The sequence below is a fragment of the Nicotiana tabacum genome, chromosome 14 (assembly GCF_000715075.1).
Source record: "Nicotiana tabacum cultivar K326 chromosome 14, ASM71507v2, whole genome shotgun sequence".
Classification (NCBI taxonomy): domain Eukaryota; kingdom Viridiplantae; phylum Streptophyta; class Magnoliopsida; order Solanales; family Solanaceae; genus Nicotiana; species Nicotiana tabacum.
The window spans coordinates 78,912,807-78,922,703 of NC_134093.1; the positions used below are offsets into that span (position 1 = coordinate 78,912,807).

Below are 9,897 nucleotides of genomic sequence, written 5' to 3' on the forward strand. Positions count from 1 at the left end.
GGAACAATGCATACTCCGATTTTTCGGTGAAGAAGACGGAAGAAGGGCACGGACGCACGAGGTCGAAATCGAGGCTGGAAGCCTTTCGTATCAAGATCCATGAAAGGTGAACGATGTGTTTATCATCGAGCGTGATAAAGCAACGCTCCCTGGACCCAGAATAGGCTCTAAGACCTCGGGAAATGTAGCAAACGGTTACGCATGACGGATAGAGTGTCGTGATATCCGTACCTAACCGGATATCACAGCGCAGATATCGCTTGATGACAATTACGGATCAGTAATTAACGAGAAAGGAAGATTTTTACCTTTTTTAGACTTGTGCTAGGGATGAAACTCTCCTACTATATAAAGGGGCAGTTTTTCTTTTGTAACTCACATTGCAAGTTTGCAACACACGAATCAAAGCAATACAAATTTATTCTCTGCTTTCCAGCTACTACAAAAGTTCTTATTTAATTGTTCTGTTCTTTGTTCATAACTGGGCTCGAGCCAAGGGTCCAATCGAGGGCAAAATTATTGTTCAACCTAGGTTCGGGCTAGGCCATAACATCATAACTGGTTTGATAGTTCATCTTGTCTTTAATTCATTTATCTAATATTCTTAATTATTTATGTTGAATCAATCCATGTATCCTTAAAACCGCGTACAAATTTAATTGTTATCTGATTTAAGGTATACAACCACATTTATCGAATGAATATTCTAAAAATACATGTTTCTCTAGTAATTTCACTTCTTCTTATTTTTTTGCTTTCTATTCTGAATGAAAAACTTTTTAGGTGGTACAATGCCCGATATGAACGTGTTTAGCAGCCAATTTCTTCTAGGTCATGCAGATGTAATTAATGGTGGAAAATGACACTACAATGTGTAACACGACTAAAAGAACACTTGTAATATGTCATAAACCCATTCTTTCCATATTTATGAATGCACAATATACTCTTCAAGGTAATTATGTCAAAAGCATATGGGGCTTACCGCATCAATTAGTAAAAAGTAAAAACAGTAGATAAAAAATAAAAAATACATGCTGTTAACTGAAACATTCTCTCTCGTTCTACAACCAACTGTACATTCTCATGCAAACAAACCCACACCACTAATGGAAACATGATAAAGATGCTAATGATATCAAACAACAGCTGTTCTGAATTAGCAGTTTAAACTTTTGAAGATAGCACAAGAAACAAAGTTGCCACCACATGCACCATTACTGTTTGTTGATTGAGCAAATTGTTGAACTCATCTCCTCCAACCAGGTTGAAACGCTTTTTCTGCAAACGCAAAAAAAGGTAATCATTGAGGAGTTGATGACACTACTCAACTATGATACCTCAATCTCAAACTTGTTGGAGTCAGTTATATATGTCCTCTATATCCATACAGTTCTATTCAGAAGGTGACGTTATTCAAGTCAATGAAAATTAAAGAGCTCGTAAACATCTGACCTAATGACTACAAGAACCAATTGAAAAGAAAACAAGAAAGAGGACATCAAAAACACAGCAATAAAAGAAATACACATTAATCCATTATACACATGCAAGTGGTTTGATAGTTCTAATTGGCGCCTGAGAGAGAGAGAGAGAGATAGACTTTCATGAACCAGCATAGAGGTGATCACAAAGAAACAATGACGCAGCATCATCCAGTCTTAAAGAATGGATTTTAATCATCAATGATTGAAATAAGTTAATTAAGAAGAAGAAATTTTCCAGATATAGCTTACTTGACCTGACTAAATTCAAGCTTGTAAATTAAATATTGATTTACTTTTTTGATAAGCAACTTTATTTCTGATTTATTTAAACTAAAAAACATTTCAATTAACATATAAGCAATAATGAAGGAACTAATTTGAGGCAGCTTTGCGTCATCAAAAGGAAATTTCAAAACTTTCCATACAACTCAACAAGAAAGTATATTTTCCTATAAAAGGCAAACTTGGAAAGAGAAGTCTGTATTCTTAGTTTCTTACCATCTTTAGAAACTGACATTGATCTGTTGTTCTTGTTTCCACTTTTTCCATTTGCTTGAACAGGCCTTTGCACCCGAGGTGACAATGAGCTGATTTTGCCATTGGTAGAGGATGGTAGAGAATGACGCCGGACAACACCATTTTCAGCTCCATCTTCACTTACCTTAGGAGACCCTTGTGCTTTAAGCTTCGCCTTTGCAGATTGAGTTGATGCCATATAGCTGGGTACACTTGGTGTATTCTGAGAGATATTCTCAGAGTTCTCTTCCTTTGATGGAAGAGATCGCCTCCTCCTAGTTCTCTCTTTACTAGTTTGATCTTCTTTGGAGCTAAGCTCCTCATTAACAATTGGACTGTTCTTGCTCTTACCAACATTTTCCTCTTCTAATTGCTGTTGCTCAACTGTAGGATGATGATCATGCAACACATCATTTGGTTCCTCCCCAGCTACTTGCATAGGAGCTTCAGTCAAAGCTAACTTGTCAATTTCAGAAATTGAATCACTCAGAGCTTCAGTCAAAGCTAAATTGTCAATTTCAGAAATTGAATCACTTGTTTTCTCAGGAGAATTAACCACCAGTACTTCACCAACATTAGAAGCTGAGGATATTGAGGTTTTTGCCTGAGCTTGAGCTGGAATAGGAATCTGTCGTGCCTTATCAGTTTCTGCGTCTGACTTTTCTGGAGGTGTTGCCACAGCTGCAGTAACTCTTCTTAGATTCCGTTTGACCCTCTCAAGTTCATTTTGAGGTTGATCTTGCACTGATTCTATCTTATGAGTCATGGCTTTCCTCATGTTACGCCTGGTTTTTTCAGGTTCAGAAGAACTTACAGTACTAGCATCACCAGTTGCTGCTGAAAGAACCTTCCTGACACTCCGTTTTGATCTTACTACTTCTGTCCCAACAGTCTGTACGCTGGCTTGTTTTTTCTGTGACTTTGTGTCAACAACTTTCTTTGGTTGTGGAAGTGGCTCCCAAAAGCGAGATAGCGACCAGCGTTCAAGCCACTGCCAAACTGAATTAGGTTCACACTCATCATACTGAAGGCTCAAGGGCATGGCGATTGGCACTGCAGCATGAAGCTAAAACAAGAAACAATAGAACTGTCAAATTATATTCATGTCTACAGAAAGAATATTTTACTATTTACTTGTCATCAGTTACTACGTTCATTTGTTATCCTTCACATCCATTTCAGAAGAAATATCATTAGAGCTTAGTGATGTACATCATATGGTATTAGCTTTTGTCATTTGAAGCAACTCCCCTCCTTCCTCCCTCTGCGTGAACACTTCTTCCTTTACCGTAATCCTACTATTCTTTTCAGAATATATTGGTACCTGACAACTCTTAATATACCATGAACAAGAACCTGAACAACCTCTCAACTAGTAAATAACTCTTTTCCAAGGATTAAGGCATCAAAGACCGATTTGATACTACACATATTTAACTTCCTCGGCAAATATAGTATCACAACTTTCTGGTTTCAGCTGACTTGGAAGGCATCAAGGCACTATCAAATTGACCTGAGAAGACTATGACTATCATCACAATAAAGACAAATCCAAAATATTCCAGATCACTAAAGGGCCAAAAGAGGCATCAGTTATACTCATTCAGACAAGGCGAGTTGTAGTAAAAGATGGACATGATGCAGAGGAAGTTAGGATTATTTGGGAACTTGGGCATATGTGCAGAATATCAAATCTCTTTATCCAATAAAACAAAACAAACCTTTTTATAAAATCAACTTTTTTATTTTTATTTTTTTAGATAAGGTAATGGATTTCACATAAGGCATCAAGAAGATGCAAAGGTTACAATGCAGGAAAAGATAAAAAGACAGTGTTACTCTATTACAACTTATTATAAAATCAACTTATTATATATTAAAGAAACAGAAAGTTGAAGATATATCAGATACCAGGTTATTCTAACCTTCTAAGATGGATTCTTTCTGTTTTGTTTCATCTGAGGGAGAAAAGGTCAACAATACCTTGCAAACAAATGCACTAGCTGTTAGCTTTTCTGGCCTAACAGACATGCTTACAACAGTTAAGTCCACCTGCTTAGCATCCTGGTCAAACAGAGAACACACATAATGCAGGGTCAATAGCACAAACATATTATATATCATGTGTAAAACACATGAAAACTATCCAGAAACTTATCAAGGTAAAAGAACAGGAACAGAGGCACATTAGCAGATCTGATACATGTTCATGGTGATCGCTGGCAACAAAGTCAAACTTTGCATTTTGTGCTCCGCTAACTTTATCAAAAGTGACAAAACACCATTTGGGATGGGACCTCATACTTTCAAAGTGAAAACATTGGATGAAGAGGGTATGCTCAATATAAGAAAAGCATGATCTATGTACAAATTTAACTGGTCCCATTTAGAGACTCATTTTATTGATTTGAATTCTTAAGAGGCAGAATACTTGGGGGAAATTGGTAAAGTAGATTAAGATGACGAAAAGGGAAATTAGATGGAGCAAATTGGGATGGAAACTAAGTAAATGCTCAAAAAAGTTCATACATAGTTAAAGAACTTTTAAAGAAAGTAGAAAAGATTACAGAACATAAAAAAATATTTGACCGTGATTGCTTCAATAAGAAATAACTCTGCTTATGTAAGATTCATATTTTTAATAATGCATTCGAAGATGGCAATTGAAGATTCTTCATCAAAAAGAAATAGATGGCAATTGAAGATAATCCCACATCCAATTCTATGTGACACTATTCATTTTGGAACAACTTAGTGATTGACACACTATTAGAAACACAGGCACTGTCAAAAATTCTTTTAAGTTTTAGAAAATATGAAATCATAAATTTATAACTTAAACTATCAAATTCATTTATCCAAGCTTAGACCAGCACTATGATTCTGGGGTCCAACTAATGTTAAATAGAACTTTCTTCTAGCCTACAGGTATAATATGTCAAACTAGCTCCTTAATCTTTGCTCATAAAGATCGAGTCAATCTCATTCTTATAACAATGCTTTCACGAAACAAGACGAGAATAGCGGCGGGAGATGAGCAAGAAAAAGGAGGACATTTTCACAAAAGCATTTAATAAGACATTTATTCCAAGACTTACCTTAAGTTCTCCGTAATTGTACCTCCTAAGGACCTGATGGGCGGGATCTGAAAGTCTAGCCCTTTGACCACGAGCTAATGCCTGAACACTAACAATTGACCGCATGCAGCGTAGAGTAGCAACTGCCTGCCTCCTTACCAAGTGCCCACGAATAAGAGCTTGGAGCCGTATAATGCCTTTAAGTGCTCGAAATGCCTGACGAGCCTGACAAATGTTACAAGTACATAAGTTATGGTCCCCTTCAACAAAAAGAACAATTCAAGGTGGGTTATTTGCTTGTAATTAGAAGAAACTAAAAGCATTGGAGTTTTTTCAGTTTTTAGTAAACCACTTATTCTACTTATAGCAATACTGAACCCTGCAGACAGGCAGGCAAGCAAGATATATAGATTTAGCTTCTAGACTTTATATCGGATTCTATTTGAAATTTGATATACATAAAGAGAAACACCTCTCTTATCCAGAAGTAAAGTAAAGTAAAGTAAAAGAAATAAGAAACACAAATACACCCAATTAGTGCATCTGAAACTTGGATCATCATGAGGATGCATTTACTCAAGTCCCCAATCACTGTTTGGTGAATAAAACTCCTAGTCACACAGAAAATAGCAATGCAGAAGATCATAGAACATCAAAAAAACTCCTGATAAACAGAATAAAAGGCTTTATATTTTGTTTACACTTTTAGAAATTTATGCATATATGGATGTACATTCAGAATGTATTCGCAAGTGTAAACTAAGTCAAATATTAACCAACGGATATTGGCATTTTTAGTGAAGACACCACTGTTCATCAAATAGTGATATGATGTGCTATGAACATTACCAAGTAACCCCTAAAGGCTGCTTGTGCTTTTGTTGCAGCTTGCTCTAGCCTTTTTAACTCGGCATCATCAGCTGAAAGCGCTCCATTTGTAACTTGCGACTCTATATCTTGTATCACAGAGGATAAAGCAGCACTATCACATGTGATGCCAATGCTTGTCCCCTTCTCCACTGCAGTCTCAGAACCCCTATCAACATTCTGGATTGGTGGATTAGGGGCAAGATCCCCCACAAATGCCTTTGTCACAAACCTTTTCTCACCGCTGATGTCCTACATATGGAACACAGATTGAGATGGTAAATATTTCGAAAAATATTCTTAAGCAAAATTATAGATACGAAGAAAAGGAAACTTTGGACTAAAGAGTATTTCAAATAAATGTGTACAGGCTTAAATTGCTAGAGTTAAAGCAGTGGAATAATTTAAAACTGAGGCTTGGTACGTAGGTTATTTACTACTCCCCCGTCCCAATTTATATAGCGGTGTTTGACTAGGCACGGAGTTTAAGAAAGAAATGAAGACTTTTGAAAGTTGTGGTAAAAAAACAAGCCATCACCCACAATCAATCCACAAGGCTTCACGCAACTAGAGCAACCTTTGAAGGCACTCGGCCTTGTTCACCCTTTCAACTATGTATCCTGCTTTTTCCTCGAGGGGAGCCGAGATTTTGAATATGTGTGCCTTCATCGCCTTTGGAGAGCCCCTTCTTTCCAATCTATAAATATAGTACTGGCTCGCTATTCATATTATTTCTGCTTGATTGGTACCAAGAACTCCATTTTCACTGATTTCTGGGTCTGGGCGCTTAGCAGCTCCTAGAAATTGGTGTGGCTATAAATCATCTTGTTAAGGGTAAATCAGAAAACTTAAAGTAAATTTGCTTCTACATAAGGAAGTATGATATTCTTTTTGTGACAGAATAACCAGGAAAGTATGACACATAAATTGGAACGGAAGAGTATTAATTTTTTAAGATAAGTAGCTTAATATATTAGAGATTACATTTGCATCCCACTTCTTTACTCTCACAACCAAATCATATGAATTTCATTGCACTCTAGTAATGTTTTATTTTGCACCTGATTTTAATAATCTTGTTCTTCAAATTTCATCAAGCCATTGTCCCTAAATGATATAAAAAGAAATCATGAAAATATCAACGATTTCATAAGTAAAAGGGGGAAAGGGAAGGGGGGGGGTGTTTACAGCCAGTAGCTAAGATGATTACTTAATAATCCATGAAAGTCTCTAATTTCCCAAAGGTCAAATCTAACACAAGTAGCAAATTGTTTCATAAAAGAGATAAAAAAAAACGTATAACTTTAAAAGCACAGCCAGAAAGTAATTTTCATGCATCCAGGATTCATTTTTATAAGGGAAAACAACAAGAGCAGGGAAGAGAGAGAATATATTGTCTTCGACAACCAGCCCGGTAGCAATATCTGAGACTAGAAAACACTGACTATTGCAGCCAGAGACAGCCAAGAACACTAATGTACAATAAAAGCCTCTCACACCTTTGACAAACTAGACTTGGATGACTTTTTCCCAAAAAGCACAGCCTTGATCCATTTTCCCGGAGACTTCCCCATTACTAAAAGCCTGACGCTGGGAACAATGGGACTTCAACTCAATCCTGCATTAATCAAAAAGATTTAAAAAAAGAAGAAGAAGAATGCTTTTAGAGCTTAGTTAAATATATGGTAGTGCGCACATATTGAATTTTGAGTTTAAGTTATACACGTAGTATTAACGGCAATATTCATTTCCGAAGACACCATATAAAGATGACTATCCATAGGAAGCAAACACTTTTTTAAGAGATTCAGCAGCTCAGGGATTAACAAGCTTGCAGCTGTAAAAAGGTGATCTTTTTTTCACACAGTCATGAAGCTGCAAAAATCAATTTCTTTATGACTTCCGTGTTGCAATGCAAGTGAACCTCTACAAAGAATGTCTTACAGTTTCGCTGCTAGTCCACTCATTGATCTTGCACGTATTAATCGAGATCATCAACTTACTTGGACTCTAGAGGAGAAATTTATCAGCTACTCTAATGACCTACATGTATTTTCTCATTGCAATAGCTCGTGATATTTTAGCACCGCCAGTCCAAACAAGCCAAACTTATCACTAGAAAAAAGGTGGAAATGAGCAGAGGAGTGAAAGCACAAAATGAAATTATAAGGATTCTAAGTTAATCCCATCCAAATAAGAGGGAAAAGTGCAAGAAAAAGATAGCACCCTTGGCCTAGTGTTCTCAAGTTCAAATCACAATGGAGACGAAAAACATTACCAGGTGGAATTGTGCGTACAAGCTGGCCCGGAAACCACAGTCGTCAAAAAAGGTACAGAAAATGTAATAAGGGCACCAATTCAATTTCCTCAACCAACAGATTGAACGGAAAATAGCAGAAAAAGATTTTTTTTAAAATATTAGGAATTCACTAAGACAAGCGAAGAAACGCACTGAAATTAAGCAAGATCTACAATAAAACCAAAAGAAAAAAGGGAATTCAAGAATAATTATAGACAATGTAGAAGTTTTTGAGAAGAATGTGGTGCGGATCTGAGAAGTAGCTGAAAATTTGAGGTCCTTATGTTAAAAGTCGAAGCATAGCTCAGCTGCAAAGAGAAATAGAAAGAGAGCACACTGATATTGGTAGAGTTAGTTACAAGCAGAAGGAAGAGTTTAAAAAAGATTGATTGAGATGAAAGTTGACAAAAAAAAAATGCAATACACTGAAATGAGTTATTTTCGTGCACTGAAGCAAAATGGACCCCTCCCACCCCTTCGCTTCTTCTCTGCTACTTCTCTGTCTCTTCTCACTACTCACTACTCACTTCACACCAGTAGGGGTACTGTGTATTTTTTATTTATTTGTTTTGTTTTCCCAGTATATAATACAGCTTGTGACTGTGTGGTTATACAGTCGCTTTTTGTAAAGTTGGTGAGTTCTATAATAAGTACGTATCATCCCCCAAAAAACAAAGTAGGAGTACGCATTATCTTGGCGTCAAATTTGAAAATCCCAGAGAATTACGATGTCGTTTTACGTCTGGGATACGGCAAAACTAGTACGAAGTGTACTTAATATAAAGTGTTATTCAGATATTTGTAATATCTGAGTCAAACTTGTCATTCAGATATTGTGATGTTAAATCAAGAATTAGATTTACTAACTACGTAACATAATTGGACAAGTTTTAACTTTAAAAAAAAAAAAAAAAAAAATATTTAGGAATTTTACTACTTTGTTCCATTTTATGCGTCTTGTCTCTCTACAAACAAGTTGACCCCTACACGATACTAGAGTCACGTATAGGCTCCCCGCAACAAAACGAGTCCGGAACCAAAATGTGGTTTTTTTGGATTCAAAAAACTAAATTATGTGGAAAAAAAATATAATGACCAAAATATATATATAACGTCATTTTAAAGGGCGTTATACCTTAACGGTTGTTTGCCTGTTAAGGTATAGCGCCCTTTTAAAAGGCGTTATATATATAACGTTTTTCCTTACCGCGCTATACATATTATGTAGGTCTACCAATAATTCTTCTAGGCTTAACTGATATAACAATAATTTAACTGGTATAGCGCTCTTATTTAAAGCGCTATACCTGAAAAATTTCCGGATTAGTTTTTGCCTTATTTAAAGAGGTTAAGGATTTTCTAAAAATCCATTCACAAATATTGTCGTCTGAAATATTTCTTCGTTAAGTTGTTTTGCATTTTGTCATAATGTCTGAAGAGCGAAGAATAAGAGTTTCATTATAAGGGTTTCATTATATTGGGGAGGTGAGGTTGTAGTGGCGAATAACTCATTAACCTATAGTTTATCTCCACAGTGTCATGTTAAGTTGCCACGTACAAAAGAGTGGGGGAGGTAGCTTATCGACTTGCGTTGCCTCCAGGGTTATCCTCAGTTCATCCGGTATTCCATGTGTCTATGCTCCGAAAATAT

General features: G+C 36.2%; 1 protein-coding gene across 2 annotated transcripts; it reads right to left on the reverse strand.

Annotated features, from left to right (window-relative positions):
• Positions 1 to 993: 993 nt before the first annotated feature.
• On the reverse strand, positions 994 to 8,785 carry LOC107824086 (protein IQ-DOMAIN 31). 2 transcript variants are annotated; one of them, XM_016650810.2, is made up of 7 exons: positions 8,226 to 8,785; positions 7,447 to 7,565; positions 5,930 to 6,199; positions 5,102 to 5,305; positions 3,987 to 4,067; positions 1,986 to 3,069; positions 994 to 1,281 (listed from the first exon to the last, which is right to left on the reverse strand). In XM_016650810.2, exons 2-7 carry the CDS (start codon positions 7,519 to 7,521, stop codon positions 1,250 to 1,252), a joined length of 1,746 nt encoding a protein of 581 aa, XP_016506296.1. In that variant the 5' UTR covers positions 7,522 to 7,565; positions 8,226 to 8,785; the 3' UTR covers positions 994 to 1,249. The 2 variants fall into 2 exon arrangements, with proteins under 2 accessions (XP_016506296.1, XP_075085791.1); XM_075229690.1 differs by lacking the exon at positions 8,226 to 8,785 and adding an exon at positions 7,892 to 8,206.
• Between the last annotated feature and the right edge of the window lie 1,112 nt (positions 8,786 to 9,897).

Excerpts from the sequence above, each read along its gene's own strand:
- LOC107824086 (XM_016650810.2), bottom strand. The coding sequence starts at position 7,521 with ATGGGGAAGTCTCCGGGAAAATGGATCAAGGCTGTGCTTTTTGGGAAA. Across the intron at positions 6,200-7,446 it reads CCAAGTCTAGTTTGTCAAAG|GACATCAGCGGTGAGAAAAG; the intron begins GTGTGAGAGGCT and ends TTCCATATGTAG. Across the intron at positions 1,282-1,985 it reads AATGTCAGTTTCTAAAGATG|AAAAAGCGTTTCAACCTGGT; the intron begins GTAAGAAACTAA and ends TTGCGTTTGCAG.